The sequence below is a fragment of the Scyliorhinus canicula genome, chromosome 5, assembly GCF_902713615.1.
Source record: "Scyliorhinus canicula chromosome 5, sScyCan1.1, whole genome shotgun sequence".
NCBI lineage: Eukaryota > Metazoa > Chordata > Chondrichthyes > Carcharhiniformes > Scyliorhinidae > Scyliorhinus > Scyliorhinus canicula.
The window spans coordinates 173,843,209-173,859,980 of NC_052150.1; the positions used below are offsets into that span (position 1 = coordinate 173,843,209).

Below are 16,772 nucleotides of genomic sequence, written 5' to 3' on the forward strand. Positions count from 1 at the left end.
GTTATGCCGCGGGCAATTGCCCCCAGTTGCCCCCCCCCAGCGGCCCAACCCCTGCCGAGCGCTGGGGTGGCAAGCCCAGCGTCCCCAGACTCTTTGCCTGTGAGCATAGATGGCACTCCACTCCTCGGCTCCACACAGAAGCCCTTCCATCAGGTTCACATTTTTAAAAAGGAATACCAATCGGCACCAGCGTGAGCATTTGCTGGGGAGGCCAGTTAATGACAGGAGGCCGTTGGATAACAGGTGGCTCTGGTTAATTGTATGGAAATGGGGCTTAAGTGGTGATAATTGGCTTTCTCGCCACCCTATGGTGAGATTCTGAATTCACCTACGGGAGTGGGCCGGTTGCATCACAAGCCGTTTGGCGCCGAGCGCGGTTCCTGTTTTTGGGCCTCTCCTGCTATTCACCGGCTTCATTATGCTTGAGCGCGAGCGTAATGAGTCCGGAAGACCGTGCCCTAAGTCTCTCAAGCGGAGAATCTCGCCTATTGTATGTAGAGTTGATGGAGGGTATATTTCCTTTTTTTAAATAAATTTTCGAGTGTTGCTGGCTAGGTCAGCATTTATTGCCCATTCCTAATTGCCATTGTGAAAGTAGTGGGGAGCTGCTTTCTTCAACTCCCCGTTATCCACGTAGTCTGGGTGCACCTAAAAGGAGTTCCCGGAAATTTGATCCAACGACAGTAAAGGAACAGCAATATAGTTCCAAGTCAGAAACAAAAGGGAAAATGCTGGAATATCTCAGCAAGTCTGGCAGCATCTGTAGGGAGAGAAAAGAGCTAACGTTTCGAGTCCGATGATTCTTTGTCAAAGCCCTTGTGTTTCGGATGCAGTGAGAACTTAAATCATCAGCTGAAGTCCTTAGCAGAAATGTAACTTGAAATGACAAAGCAAGTGAGATCATGAGGACCAAGCAAGCTCACCTGTCACATTGAAGCTAAGCGCAAATGGTGGATCGTGAAGTTCGGGTGCCGTGGATCACGAAGGTCGGCTGGCGTGGGTCACGAATGTCAGCCAGCATGGGTCGCAAAGGTCAGCTGGCGTAAGTCCCGAAGGTTGGCCAGTGATAAAAATGGGACCTGGGAGGAGGTGGCTGGTGGGGAGTGAGCCGCCGTGGGTGCGCATGGAGGCGGCTTCTTGTAAGGGCACAAGTATGGGGGTGTTGGTAACGGCGCCTCTGCCGTTCCCGCCGGCACGGTACTCCACCAGTCCAGTGGTGGTGGCGGCCCTGAGAGTCTGGGGGCAGTGGAGGAGACATGTGAGAGCAGAGGGGCCGTCGGTGTGGTACCCAATCTGCGATAATCACCGGTTTGCCCCGAGGAGGATGGAGACGGGGGGTTCTGAATTTGACGGAGAGCAGACATTGAGAGGATGGGGGACTTGTTTATAGAAGGAAGCTTCCCGAGTATGAGGGCGCTGGAGGAGAAGTTTGCATTGGCAGGGGGAAATGAATTCCGATATTTACAGGTACGGGACTTTTTGCGGACGCAGGTACCAATCTTCCCACTCCTGCCACTAAGGGGGATTCAGGATAGGGTGGTTTCTAGAGGATGGATAGGAGAGGGGAGCGTCTCGGACATATATAAAGAGCTAATGGGTTCGGAGGAGACACAGACCGAGGAGCTGAAGCAAAAGTGGGAGGAGGAGCTGGGGGGAGAGATAGAGGAGGGCCTTTTGGGTGGACGCGTTGGGTAGGGTCAACGCGACCGCAACATGTGCCTGATCCAATTTAAGGTCGTTCACCGGGCTCACATGACAGTGGCCCAGATGATCAGATTCTTTGGGGTGGAGGACAGGTGTGCGAAGTGCACGGGGTGAGGGGTGGGCCAGCGAACCGTGTCCATATGTTCTGGGCATGTTCAAAACTGAGGGGGTTTTGGCAGGGGTTTGCCGACGCCATGTCCACGGTATTAAATACGAGGGTGGCAATGAGTCCAGAGGTGGCAATTTTTGGGATGTCGCAGGTTCCGGGAATCCAGGAGGAGAAAGAGGCCTTTGCTTCCCTGGTAGCCCGGAGGCGCATATTACTAGCTTGGAGGGACTCAAAGCCCCTGAAATCAGAGACCTGGCTATCGGACATGGCTAGCTTCCTCTGCCTGGAGAAAATTAAGTTCGCCATGAGAGGGTCTCTGTTAGGGTTCGCCCGGAGGTGGCAACCATTCGTCGACTTCCTCGCAGAGAATTAATCATCAGCAGAAGTGGGGGGGAGAGGGGGTTACGTTAGCGTAGATTAGTGGGGTAAGCAATGGTAGGACTTGTGGGAGAGGGAAGCGGTATTTGCACTATGTTTATATTTTCTTTGTTATGTACATTGTTGATTTTATTGCTGTTACAATGCCAAAGAAATACCTCAACAAAATGTTTATTAAAAAAAAATGGTCCTGGGCAAAAGAAGTTTGAAAATCACTGGGTTAAAGAGGGTGCGGGGATGAGTAGAGAGTGTGACGGAATGGATGGAGAGTGTGAGGTCGTGAGTAAAAATTGTGAGGGGATGAGAGGTAATGTGATGGAGGTGAGAGTTTGGGGATTTAAGAGTGTGAGGCGGTGAGAGTGAGGTGGTGAGAGGGGATAGAGTACAAGGTAAGTTAGAGCGTGTGGGTTGCGTGTGTGGGGGCAGAATGTGTCCATAAGTCTGGCTCACTGCCAGAATCGGTGTTATCATTCACCTTACCCATACATACCATCATGCACTCTCATCCACTCTCACCCTGAACTGGGAGTGAACCAGAAACGCACTCTCACCTATTGCACATGAATACATTGCTTTCGTTGTTTTCGTGCTCAGCAAATTGCTTCTTTTCATACTTCAGTTATTTTTTGAAATTCACGTTTAATACTGTACTAAACTATCTTTCTAAAATTTGTTCTTCAGCCCTTCATTTAGAATAATTTCAGAATGTGGCCCACCCCACACAAAAAGGTTGGGCAAGCCTACTTTAGGTGTTAGTGATCACGGGTTTCGAAGGTGCTGTCGAAAGAGTCTCGGCAAGTTGCTGCAGTGCATCTTGTTGATGGTGTACACTGGTGCTACTGTGTTTTGGTGGTGGAAGGAATAAATGTTGAAGGTGGTCATTGAGGTGCCAATCAAGCGGGCTGCTATGTCCTGGATGGTGTTGAGCTTCTTGATTGTTGCTGGAGCTGCACTCATCCAGGCAAGTGGAGAGTATTCCATTACACTCCTGACTTTTGCCTTGTACACGCTCTGAGGAATCAGGAGATGTGTTACTCACTGCAGAATTCCCCATTCATAATCATTATTGTCATAAATAGGCTTACATTAACACTGCAATGAAGTTAGTGTGAAAAGCCCCTGGTCACCACATTCCGGGTACATTGAAGGAGAATTCAGAATGTCCAATTCTTTGGGGACTTGTGGGAGGAAACCGGAGCATCAGGGGGAAACCCACGTAGACACGGGGAGAACATGCAGAGTCCGCACAGACAGGGACCTAAGCCGGGAGTCGAACCTGGGACCCTGGCGCTGTGAAGCAACAGTGCTAACAACTCCCCCCGCCCCTGAAAATAGTTGCCTGCCAAACAGAGTTTAGCAACTGTAATGCATGAAGATGAAGTGGTGATAGTTGCCCGAATTGCACCCACCAGAGGCATGTATTGCCAAGGAACCGCAGGCCAAAGGATGGGGGCTTGAGGGAATGGGAGGGTGGACAACAGCAAGGGAAGGGAGTGCCCCCCGCTATACTGAAGCCAGGTCCCTTGATCAGCTGCTGAGTACCTTTGAAAGAGGGAGCCCCCTGGAAGCTCACTAGCAAACCCTTTCAGGCTTCCTGTGTGGTGACTGCCCTGCCTGCCCCTGGTTGAATACCAGTGGCAGTGGAATGAGGCCCTTAAATACATGAATAGGATAGGAATTGAGGGATTGGACCCTGGAAGTGCAAACGGTTTTAGGTTAGACCGACATCATGAGCAGCGCAGGCTTAGAGGGTTGAAGGGCCTGTTCCTGTGCTGTACTATTCTTTGTTATTGTTCTTTGTTCTTTAAATGGGCATTCATTGCCTACATAAGAGCCTCAATTAGCAAGAGGGTAGGAAGACCATCCATGAGATTTTCCACCCTGAACTTAATAGGAAGAGGCACGAACTCCCTTGCTGCTGTCCACCCTCCCATTCCCTCAAGCCCCCAAGAACAGAGGCGTCTCCATCTGCAACGCTCCTGCCTGATTAAATGCCCTCATATCACCAAACTCACTGTGGGGGAGGGCATTTAATCCCACCCTTTGTTTCGAAAATAGATTGTAGCTGAGCAGTTTAAATGCCAATATTTTCTGGGGCAAAACTATTTTTAGTTTTCCAAATGATATTAATGTAATTTATTTAATATTTTACAACCATCTAACGTTTGTTAGAATTGAGGCAAATGAGCTTAAAAAATTAGCTTGTCATAGCCAAATTCTGTCCAATCATTTATTTTACTTGTTATTGCTTGTAAAGCTAAACAAAACAATAGCCCTTTAAATTATGAGATTCTTACATTATACAATTTTGATTAGACATATTAATAAGCATTTCTTATATTCTGAGAGATTACTACTTTAATTTCCCAACTTCAGCTCAATAACATATGTTAGAGGAATATAAATCACTCCATAATAGATCAGATCTGCTTTTATACGACTTGTTAGTTTTGGACAATGCTAGTGAATGGTAGTGGTTTATGCACTGCTGGACTTGAATCACCTTACATTACAACTAAGCAGCTTATCTCATTGTATTCTTTCTTTAATAACAATATCTTACCACATTGTTGAGAAATATATAAAGCCGAGAGTACAGTAACATCATTTATATTAAGATTACAAGCACAAAGTAAGGATATTTTCATTGAACAAGCTCAGTGTCACCATATGGTAGTTTACTGCACTGTAGATTTAATTTGTTACGTCACTGTTAAATTTTCCACTCATACTTGAAGACTGAAGCAGCATTTGACTTGTGCCATCATGAAGAATAACCACAACCTGCTGACCTCACTCACTGGGAAATGATTACCACTAATATCCAATTAATTAAATACGCTGGAAATTTCCTCAGGGAATTCCCACTCTTCTGCCATAATTTTGACAAAAGTTTGAAGGAAATTGGTTGCGTATAAATGAGATTTTGCCGAAGTTCTGGTCGTTGAGAGGGAGAAGCCCCGATGATGGTGCTGACAGCTGATCAGCTTTTTAAAAAAAATTGCATAGCACTGTATGTAAATATCTTTGTTGCATTGCTATTTCACAGCTTGTTTATAGTGTGGCAAATCCAAATTCCTTCTTCTAAATAGAAACAGTTAATAATGGAATATCCATAGGTAAAGCTGCAACTGCGGAGAGAAAAATAGTAATGTTTCAGGTCGATGGCTTTTTGCCAGTATGTTGATTTTACGCCAAATTTCTTATTATTGGTATCAAATAGGGAAAAGCAAGAACACATTTTTGAAATATACCATTAATCAAAATCTTATATTTTCAGCAACAGATGAAAACTCCTAAAGCAGAATTTTCCAATTTGCGCACTAAGTGCCACGGCGGGTGTGAAAACTGGCAGGTTACCTGCCAGCTTCAATGGCGGGTTTTTGTAACATATCGGGCTGGATTCTTCAAAAATGGGTCTATGTCCCCACGCCGGCGTAAAAATGCTGGTGTTTCACGCCAGATTTTCCATATGCAAATTTACAGTCATTCTCCTACCTGCAGGGAGCTGGCAGGGCCCCGGAGTGCTTTTTGCAGCTCTGTCTACGGATACGGGCCCCCACACTTCCGGTCGGGAGCCATGGCGGACTTGAACCGTGGACCGACATTGACAATGTAAGCCCACCCGAGATGGCACGCACCCGCGGATCCGAGCCGCCCGATCGCTGCCCCAGCCGCCCATGAGCCCCCATTCCCCCAGTGCTCGATTCCCCCACCCCTCACCAGGACGGCTGCGGACTCAGATTCCTGACTGGCAATACATGGTTAGAACCACGGCATCGCGAACTCGGCCAGTTTTGCCTGGAAAATCGCTGGGGGGGGGGGGGGGGGGGGGGGGGCCCTCTGTAACTATAAATCCCTCAGATTCCTTTTCCATTATTTTGCTGTCTAAATATCAGTTAACTATTCAATTGGGATATACCTCACTGGCGCTCACAATGTTTCAGAAAAATTATTAAGTAAATTGAAATTATCGGGTAATCCAAATAGAAAATATTTGAGATGATATAAAATTTGAATGAGAAAGACTGATTTTACATATTATCTTTTGTTCACTGAAGGGCTATTTGCCTAATTATATCAAGGTTGTTATAAATGTACATATTCCTCAAACATGGACAAAAGGGTTGAATGCTAGAGGTGAGGTGAGAGTGACTGCTCTTGATGTCAAGACCATCGCTGAATCTCCCACAATCAACAACATGGGTGTTACCATTGATCAGAAAATGAACTGGACTAGCCACATTAATACTGTAGCTACCAGGGCAGGTCAAAGGCTAGGAATCCTACAGCAATTAACTCATCTCCTGACCCCCCCAAAGACTGTCCAACCATCTACAGGCACAAGTCAGGAGTCTAATGGAATACGCCCCACTTGCCCGGATGAGTGCAGCTCCAACAACACTCAAGAAGTTGGACACCATCTAGGACAAAGCAGCCTGCTTAATTGCTCCCCCTTCCACAAATATTCAAACCCTCCACCACTGACGATCAGTGGCAGCCGTGTGTACCATCCATAAGATGCACAATAGTAACTCACCAAGGTTCCTGAGATAGCACCTTCCAAACATACAACCACTACCATCCAGAAGGTCAAGAGCAGCAGATACCCACCACCTGGAGGTTCCGCTCCAAGTCACTCACCACCCTGACTTGGAAATACATTGCCGTTCCTTCACTGTCGTGGAGGCAACATCATAGAACTCCCTCCCTAACAGCACAGTCGGTGTACCTACACCACAAGGACAACAGCAATTCAAGAAGGCAGCTTGCCACCACCTTCTGAAGGGCAACTAGGGACGGGCAACAAATGCTGGTTTAACCAGCAACGCCCACATCCCATAAATGAATATAAAAAGTAACCTCAAATGTTCTTACATTCTATGAATAATGATAGTAGACAGTGATCTGAGATGAACAGTGCAAAATTGAAGCATTTAGCTTAATTATAGCATTGTATTGATACATTTGTTTTAGTATCAAGAAACTTAATGAAAGATAATAAATAATTGAACGCCTTCCTAATTTTCCTATAGTCATTGGTGATTCAGGTTAGATCGTAGTAGTGGATATTTTATCTACTCAGTCTGCTCAGATACCAATAAGAAGGCATAAGTCTTACTTCACAACAAAGAAAAACAGCAGTATTTTTTTTCCTTTAGAATATCAATAGAGTAACAGAAACAATGCAATGTTATTTTAACAAGAACGTATGTACAGTAATAGATGAAACCGGTTGTTTTATTTGGGATGATATTTGTGATCTTACTGATAGAATCTGACTAACCGCCTTCTTTTTTTCCCCCTCTAGCTGTCTCAGCTTATTGTTAATACAGGAGGTGTGGCTGCTGTCATTGATTATATCGGTGAATCTAAAAGTAATGTCAGGCTGCCTGGTATTATGATGCTTGGTTATGTGGCTGCTCACTCGGAGAACCTGGCAATGGCAGTGATTGTCTCCAAGGTTAGAGCCTTGTTCATTATCTGTGTATTACCATTACAATGAGGCCGTAGAAAAAGGACCATAAATTAATCTAGCTGCAAAGCATATTGGAGTGCAGTGGTATATTGATTTGTTGGTTAGTACTCCCAGAAGATTTGAGGTTGCAGATGTAAATTCTACGTTACTCATTATTTCATTTATTTCTATTTCAGTAAGAAGGAGCTTTTTATTTTCATTTTAATGCAGAATATGTCAAAGTAAATCTTGATTATGACTTTTAATTTAAATACTTTAATTATGGTAATTTGTGCTATGAATAAAAAGTGATACAGTTGTCTTCAGGGCTTTTAACTGGAGTGTTGTGACGTGATACTCAATTATACCCCTGTCCCCCTCCAACCCTGCCACCCCCAGGATTATTGCCTCATCTGACTACAAATGTAGCTCCCATTACCAGATCAAGGTGCAGCATTCATATAAATGTTTGCCACTCTATTAGAGAAATATTTTCACTATTAGAAAGAGATTTTATCTCTCTCACATTTGCTCTCCCTTTCTTTCTCCACCCTAATTTAGTATCTTGTCTGTATTCATCCAGTTCCTTTTGATAGCCCAGCCAAGATCAAATGTATATTATATCATGGGTGCAAACATGCCTACTACTTAATAGAATGTTAATACAGCGATTTAATAAAGCAATCTGCAATAACGTCTTAATGAAATAATGGGAGCAATTCTCTGGCTGCACTGTGCCTGGTGGACCTCCCACTATGCTGGGTGAATAGTGGGAGAGCCCCTAAATGGCCTCTGTGCCGGGGATGGGGCAACACCCCATAGCAAGGTGTTGTTCAATGGGAGCGGGTGTGGTGGGGGGCGAGGAGGGGAGGAGGAAGTGGTATTGGCGATTGTGTTGGGTGGAGGACTGAAGGGAGACCCATTCCCACTGCCAGCAATCACAGTGGGGTGGAGGGGGGTGAGATGGGGTTGATGCCGGTAAGGATAGGGTGGGGGGGGGAGGTGCACAGAGCCCCGATGAGGGCGATTCTGGGGGGCCTTTACTGTCACTTTGCGATTGGATCGATCTCTGTGAAGCCGGGCTTGCTGACATGTTAGGCCCCACCTCAATGCCAGTGCAAAACTCATCCCCCCTCCAAATAAATTTCTAAGTGTGGGTGGATTGCAATCTGAATCGCCCCCAATCACCCGGTGGGAATTGCACCTTGTTTCCTACCGGAGACCACACTCAGAATTCCGCCCAATGTTTTAATTATTGATTTTATTCTAAGTGCTGTTTTTGGCTTGACTACGTGATGTCATCGCTGAAAATTTAAACCTCTTCCACCTTTAGCACACTAGCCTAGAGTTTTTAACAATGTTATTGTACTGCTGCTATTAATTCTATTTATCAAATGGATGAGCACCAACACTAAAATAATGCTAATCGATAAAACTAGGCTCTAGTGTCAGCGTTGAGCGCTACTAGGGAAAGAATGACTGAGTAGTTAGCACAACCTTTTATACTTCCTTTCAATCTATTTTAATCCTTGACCCTCAGATGAACACTTTTGCATTAGTATGAATCATTCTCTATACTGTACCAGGCGTTCTTAAGGCCCCTATGAGTGAGACTGTTGTTTTGTGATGCAGATAAGCATTCACTAAAAAATGTGATTTCACTTAGAATCTTTACAGCTGTCAGAATGAGGAAAAATTCATCTCATCAATCCGAGTTGGATTTGGATAAGGCTCCAGAAATGAAAAACCAGTTTGAAAATTCACTGTGCAAGAACTAGTACTTCTCTACTAGTAAAATACATTTGGTTTATCTATAATTATTTTTCTTACACCTGACATGTTGATTATAAGAATCAAACTTTTTCAGACTGGAGATGTTCATGACGTTATTAATTTTAAAATCAGTTCATGCTTGAAACGGTGAAAGAGCAATGCTCATTTCTAGTTCATCAAAATATGCTGCTGTTAATCATTGTTGTTCAGCTCTGAACTAACAAAACAAATTCAAACAGTGGCAGGGATCTTTTAGTGCCAGACAAGCCTTTTATTTCCACTCACAATAAATTAGTTTGGAATTTCATATTATTTGCAGTCTACAAAAGTGACCATTCCAACAAAGAATTTTTATTTTTATTTTTATACATTTAATTTCAAGAATACTTGTTCTGTAGATAAAGTAAAGCAGCAATAAAACTCGGTGGCTCTTTAAACTTGTCTGTTAGACATGTCATGGCTAGCGATGCAATGCAGTATTATCTGAGTTGTCAAAATGAGTTAGGGTTTGACACACAAGTTGAATTTTGAATCCTGTGATATTATAGAATTGTGGAAAAAGCTAATTTTATACCTAAAACATTAAGATCTATTTTTGTAGAAAGTTGAGATCAGTTAGAACTATTATTGTATGTCTCCACATTAAATAATGTTGGAACATGTGTATATATGGATCTTCACCTTGCCACTAATTATTTCTGCGCCAAGATAAATAGAGTTAAACCTTTGAGTTAATTATTGCTGTTTGGCTCTGTATCTCATTCAGTGATTGATACATAGATTGGGATTTTCTGGCCTTACGTGGCAGGTTTTCACACGTCACGTGTGGCGAGACATTCAAATTTCTGTTGACTTTTGCAGTAGAGACCGTAAAATCCCACCCATAACATCAATTCAAGTTTTCAATTAGAAATGTTTTGCTGCGCTGTTCGATATTTAGACAATTTTAAGGGGTATTGAAATGTTTTGAGAACCATTTGAATTCAACATGAACTAGTTATATTAGCAATTGTTTCATTAAAATTGTTGATAATTTTACAACACTGTTATAGTCAATCAAAATTATAATTGATTTTGGTTTAATAATGATTTAAAGCTGAAACAAAATTATTTCGCCATTTTCCTTTGGTAGTTATTTTGATCAGTGTGGCATTTTAGTCTATCAAGGCTGCCAAAATAGAAAGGTCATAATGTAATGTTAGACAAAGAACTTGTGAGGTGCCCCATGCATACATATCCCCAATTATCTTGTCTCAGCAGAATATTTTAATGAAAATGTAATTTTTATATTCTGTAATACTAAAATAGTTCTTTATATTTTAATCCCCGGCACAAACCTGATTTTGATCTGGTTTTATGTATGTAAACAGCATTTAAGAATAAAATGATTTCTTTATTTGTATCTGCATAAAATAAATGTTTACATATGTCATTTAATTGTTTCAAGTTATATGCACTGTGACTTCCCTAAATGTTCCCTAAATGTACTTTTCATTCGCTATGTATTTTCCACAGTCGGATGACACAGTAGTGGTGATATAAGAAATGGTGCTTTCACTATCCTTGACATTCTATCAAACCGAAAAAATGCCAGCTCTAATGCACTGAGCAGCTGTGTGTTGTACTGCTGTTTTAGCAATCAGAAAGATGTGTAAGATAGAAATAAATAATTGTTTTTTTCTTAAAATTGCTTATTAATGTAGGCTTATCACTTGTAGTGTCTCTGACTAAGACTGTGTGTTTCTGATCAACACTACAGGGGGTGCCTCAGTTGGCTATCTGCCTGTCAGAAGAACCAGAAGACCACATTAAGGCAGCATCTGCTTGGGCCCTGGGGCAGATAGGAAGACACACTCCAGAGCATGCACGTGCTGTTGCTGTGGCAAATGTTCTGCCAAAGCTCCTTGCACTCTACATGCAGACTGGAAGCTCTGAAGACCTTCAGGTTAAGGTAAAACATACATCACACCTGTCATATTTGATCCCACTTGCAGCTAGAGTGCCAAATATTAAATGTCTGCAATGATTTTCTTTTCTTTTTTATAAACGCTCTTACAAAAATTACAAAAGCTTGTTATTCAGATAAGAAGAAATTATATTTGACTATTTTGCAGAGTGATTCTTAAAGATAGTTCATTATTTTAAATGTTTATTTGATGGAAAGTGGGAAGAAAATTAAGTATTTAGAGAGCTCTTTACACTGGTTCTCTTTTAGTAAATTGATTTTAAAGTGTGTATTAATGCTGAATTACCTATGGTAACAGGAATTAATCCTGATCTCCTGTCAATAATGTTTACCTAGGGGATAATAGCTGGCTTGAAATGTGTCACAATGGAGAGCTACAGATGATGTCATAAACCATGAGAGTGAAGCTCGGTGGTTAATTACAGAAATTCTAATCCCTGGATGTAACCTGGTTAACAAATGCAAGCCAGCTGTTCTCTGCTGTAAATATCATTTACTGAGAATTCTTGGGATTTTTGGCAGTTACGGTAAAATCAGATGACAAGTGAAATGATGCTTTCTTGAGCAGAACCTGCACTAAACCTTTATCACATATATGTATGCCTTCATTACTGTTCTCTACTGCATTGAACACTGCATGTAATTAATCTATTAGTAACTCTGTTATTCTTTTATTTGACAGTGATTTAAAACATTTTTTTAAAGGAATTATTTATGATGATGCAAACAGAAACCATAATTTGTGCATGAACATGATATCCTAATAACATTCAAGAAATGCTGTCATTTTTTCACTTATTGTGCTATTCACTGGGGTCTGTTGGTTATGTAAATATTGTATCCAATGAGAGTCCAGCATGTTTCCTGTTGACAACCTTCATTTTATAATTATTCATGTGGTAATAGTAGGAGTTACAGCAGTTATAAAATATATATTTTTGACAGTGTCTTACTTGCCTATTAAGTTTCACTAGAAGATAATATTCTGCAGAGTACCTGGTATGCATTATACTATGTTTAGTAATTTTAAATTAGTCATTAGAGGATATACTATGTTGCAGCCTCCATTGCATATATTTGAAGAATACAACAGGTGCTCTCTGACCCCAATGTTCAGAACAGCAACTAGAAAAATTCCATTGATTTATGGCTAAAAATCAATTGACTACTAGTACTGCCATTAGTTGATTTTTCTAAATGTCTTCATGCTGGCAGGATGAAAGGGCAGCTACATGATTGTCCAGACAGCTTTTGTGCATTTGACTACCAATGAATGCACATCAAACTGGAAGTGCAGATTCTTTAAAGAAACTGCATTCATTTTATAGGGCTGCACAGGCAATAGTTCATTACAATAAAAAGAGTACCTGCACAGTGTTACTTTTCCCATTTTCAATCTTGTAAATGACTATAAGCTAATTGAAAGAAGGTGATAGCAGTAAGCCAGTGCAAAATTTTCTGCTGTTCTTATTTTTTACAGTTTATAAATGAATACTTAGGAGCCCATTTACATTTTATTTTTTGAAGAGGATGTAGAGACAACGCACTGAATGGGATAGTCTGCCTTGTCCAGCAAATTAGCTTGTATGCTGGACGAGAGATTAGATACATTTCCTAAAAGGAAATTGAAAGATTTCAATTAAAAACAGTTGTGAATGACATGATGAAGAAGGTTGCAAAAAATCAGTTCATAGTAAACAGTTTAGCAAAAAACTAAATTTAGCAACAGATATTTTACATTTTCATATGATACTTGCCTGGTTTGTCCATTAATGGAGACATTTAAAAATATGCTTATATTAAAATGTTAACAGAGGAATGTCATGCATATGATCAGCATTTGTTTATATTGCCAACAGTAATTTCTAAGCTTTGAAGCTCAGATACTTGCTGCATTGTTTTTTTATCTGATAGACAATTGCACAAATTCAATCAGGTTGTATTCCACAGTTGAACTTCCTTACTGGTCAGGGAATCAAAGCTATAGGCAGAACTTTACAGGCTCCCATTGGCATGTTTACAAACAGAAGGGCCATAAAATTCCTCAGGTGGCCTTCCTGCACCCCCCCCCCCCCCCCCCCCCCCAAATCATGGCATGTCCCGGATTTTACAGGGGGGGGAAGGGCTAGGACAGTTTTACCCCAATTGGTGCCCATAAGCTGCCAATTAATGGCTACTTAAGGGCCACTTTTCAGCCTGTCTCAATTCTAAGGCTGGTGGGAGGAGCTCAGGAATGGTGTGAGGGGTGGAAGGGGGGGTTTGAACTTTGTGGTTCCCCCTGAACCACAAAGGATCAAGAAATCCCTGAGAAATCTCCGCCTAAACCACAAAGGGTCGAGATATCACCAAGAAATCTCCCCCTACACCAAAAAGGGTCGATAAATTCTATGTGGTGCACAGGGACTCCCTTGTCCCTGACTCCTAGACAGACTTGGGTGGGTGCTATTCGGATCAAACTCATTTTTCAAGTTAATCACCGGTATAACCCATATCTTCCTCGAAGATTTCATTTACTTATCTCTTAATAGCATTACACATGGGTCAGGCTTTTTAAGTAGAATAAGTAAACTTCATAATTGGAATTAATAGCAATCCTTTCAGGATATTAACTTAAATAAAGTTTTTTTTCAAAATTAAAACTTTTTAAAAAAAAGGATATAACAGATCTTTTTCTTTCGATGTATTGGGCCAGTAGTAAGACCTTCAGGTCTTCCTTGTCAATCATCATTATTTTAATCTTGGATCTTTCGATATATTTTCTGGGTTGTTTCCAGCCCCGACTGCTCTTAACTGCCATTTTTTATTTTTTTAAATAACAGTCGCCGCAAGCGCCAGCGCGTGTCTCCCACATGCGCTGCCAACTGCCGCCTTTCTTTAAACAGCAACAGCTCCTGCAAGTCCCAGCAAGTCCCCTTTCCAATAAAGAAAATATATATATTTTTTCATAAACAATAAAAACTCCTACTGGGGTCAATTCCACATACACCCGCAGATAATAATAGTGGGCAACCATCTTTTTTTCTCCCCCGCAACATGGTCAAAAATTCGACATGATTTTTAACCGAATGGCAGGCAGATGAGCCTCAAGGCACTGACTGGTGACATCCCGTTCCTCTAAAGACACCCCTCAAGTTGGTCACCCGCTCCCTTTGCCCAACATTGGCTCCTCAAACAAAAATCCTAAATCCTCCCAGGACAAAACCCATGGCTCAAATGCCCCGTTTTCCATTTTTTATTACAGATTGTGGGGAGCCTGCCAAGTCATCCTGTTAGGGCCTTGAGCAGGAAGATTGCGCATGTGTCTCCCTCTCAGTATCCCTTTTCAAGGACTCCCCCACGCCGAATGGTCCCTCGCCCCTGGCCTCTCCATCAAGAACCCTTATCTCTCGTCCATCCTCCCCTCCCTGCTGAGGGACCACCACATATACCTCCATCTGGCTGCAGGATGTGGGAACTGCTTGCAGTCTCATCAATGACCACGCTCCAGGCGAAGCTGCTGGGACTACTGAGCTGTTGACCAACCAGATTAGTTGGCAGCTCTCTGAGATGCGGAGGTCTCACCTCCAGTCCTTTAACTCTTTGGAGTGTTAGATGGCTGCAGGGCAACCAGCATCCGAGTCTTTGGGTGGCAGGGTGGAAAACTCCCTCCACCTGCTAAATTCTACCCATTGTATTCTAACCACATCTCCAACTTGCCCCCTTGTAGGGCAGCATGGTGATCCAGTGGTTAGCACTGCTGCCTCATGGCGCCAAGGACCTGGGTTTGATCCCAGTCCCAGGTCACTGTCCATGTGGAGATTGCATATTCTCCCCGTGTCTGCGTGTGTCTCACCTCCACAACCCAAAGATGTGCAGGGTAGGTGGATTGGCCACGCTAAATTGCCCCTTAATTGGAAATAAAATAATTGGGTACTCTAAATTCATTTTTAAAAACTTGGCCCCCTTTTCAGACTCTATAACAAGGCAGCATCACCAAATTTTCCAACGTTTTCATTAAAACTGGTGCCCCCAGCTGTAATGAGACAATGTTGCACTACCAAACATGCAAATCCTCAACCTTGCACGAAGAAACTGTTCAGAAAATGTAGGCATAAGACGACAATATTTGCCTGTTATTTTTGTGCAGTTTGTCAAATTCAGCTGGAAGTTGTGATACTTTTTCTTAGTTTTTCTAATCCTTTAAAATTCTGGAAGTTTTGAATTGCATTTATTATTCTATACTTTTTGATTGCATGCTGATCTAGATTTTCCCTCATGAAAACTAACAACCAGATTTCCAAAATAGGATTTTTAATTGCTGGTAATATACTTGGTATGTTCAGAGCCAATGCTACTCAAGAATATGACTTGCAGACTCAAAAGTTCACAGATGTAGATTTCAAATTGTATAGTGACTGAAAAATTTTAGCAATGAGGAGAGATTAGATATGCTACGGCTGTTTTTCTTTTGGGATGGAGGAGGCAGAGGTGAGATTTAATTGAGGTGTACAAAATTATAAGCGTTCCAGATGTTGTGAACGGAATGCCTGTTTTCTTAACAGAGGTCAAATACCAGGGTGTATAGGTTTAAAGTAAGAAATAGAGGGTAGTTGAGGTAACATGTTTTCACCAAAGAGTGGTTCGGAATTTGGAACTCACTTCCTCAAAGAACATAAGAACATAAGAACTAGGAGCAGGAGTAGGCCATCTGGCCCCTCGAGCATGCTCCGCCATTCAATGAGATCATGGCTGATCTTTTGTGGACTCAGCTCCACTTTCCGGCCCGAACACCATAACCCTTAATCCCTTTATTCTTCAAAAAACTATCTATCTTTACCTTAAAAACATTTAATGAAGGAGCCTCAACTGCTTCACTGGGCAAAGAATTCCATAGATTCCCAACCCTTTGAGCGAAGAAGTTCCCCCTAAACTCAATCCTAAATCTACTTCCCCTTATTTTGAGGCTATGTCCCCTAGTTCTGCTTTCACCCCCAGTGGAAACAACCTGCCCGCATCTAACCTATCTATTCCCTTCATAATTTTAAATGTTTCTATAAGATCCCCCCTCATCCTTCTAAATTCCAACGAGTACAGTCCCAGTCTACTCAACCTCTCCTCATAATCCAACCCCTTCAGATCTGGGATTAACCTAGTGAATCGCCTCTGCACACCCTCCAGTGCCAGTACGTCCTTTCTCAAGTAAGGAGACCAAAACTGAACACAATACTCCAGGTGTGGCCTCACTAACACCTTATACAATTGCAACATAACCTCCCTAGTCTTAAACTCCATCCCTCTAGCAATGAAGGACAAAATTCCATTTGCCTTCTTAATCACCTGTTGCACCTGTAAACCAACTTTCTGTGACTCATGCACTAGCACACCAGGTCTCTCTGCACAGCGGC

At 42.2% G+C, this 16,772-nt stretch overlaps 1 protein-coding gene across 2 annotated transcripts in view; it reads left to right on the forward strand.

The window, feature by feature from the left end:
• spag6 (sperm associated antigen 6) overlaps positions 1–16,772 on the forward strand; it is a 265,208-nt gene that overhangs the window by 184,041 nt on the left and 64,395 nt on the right. For both annotated transcript variants that reach the window (XM_038798106.1, XM_038798105.1), the window contains exons 7-8: positions 7,503–7,655; positions 11,182–11,373. In XM_038798106.1, the coding sequence (XP_038654034.1) occupies positions 7,503–7,655; positions 11,182–11,373 (345 nt within the window). The remainder of the gene's footprint in view (positions 1–7,502; positions 7,656–11,181; positions 11,374–16,772) is intronic.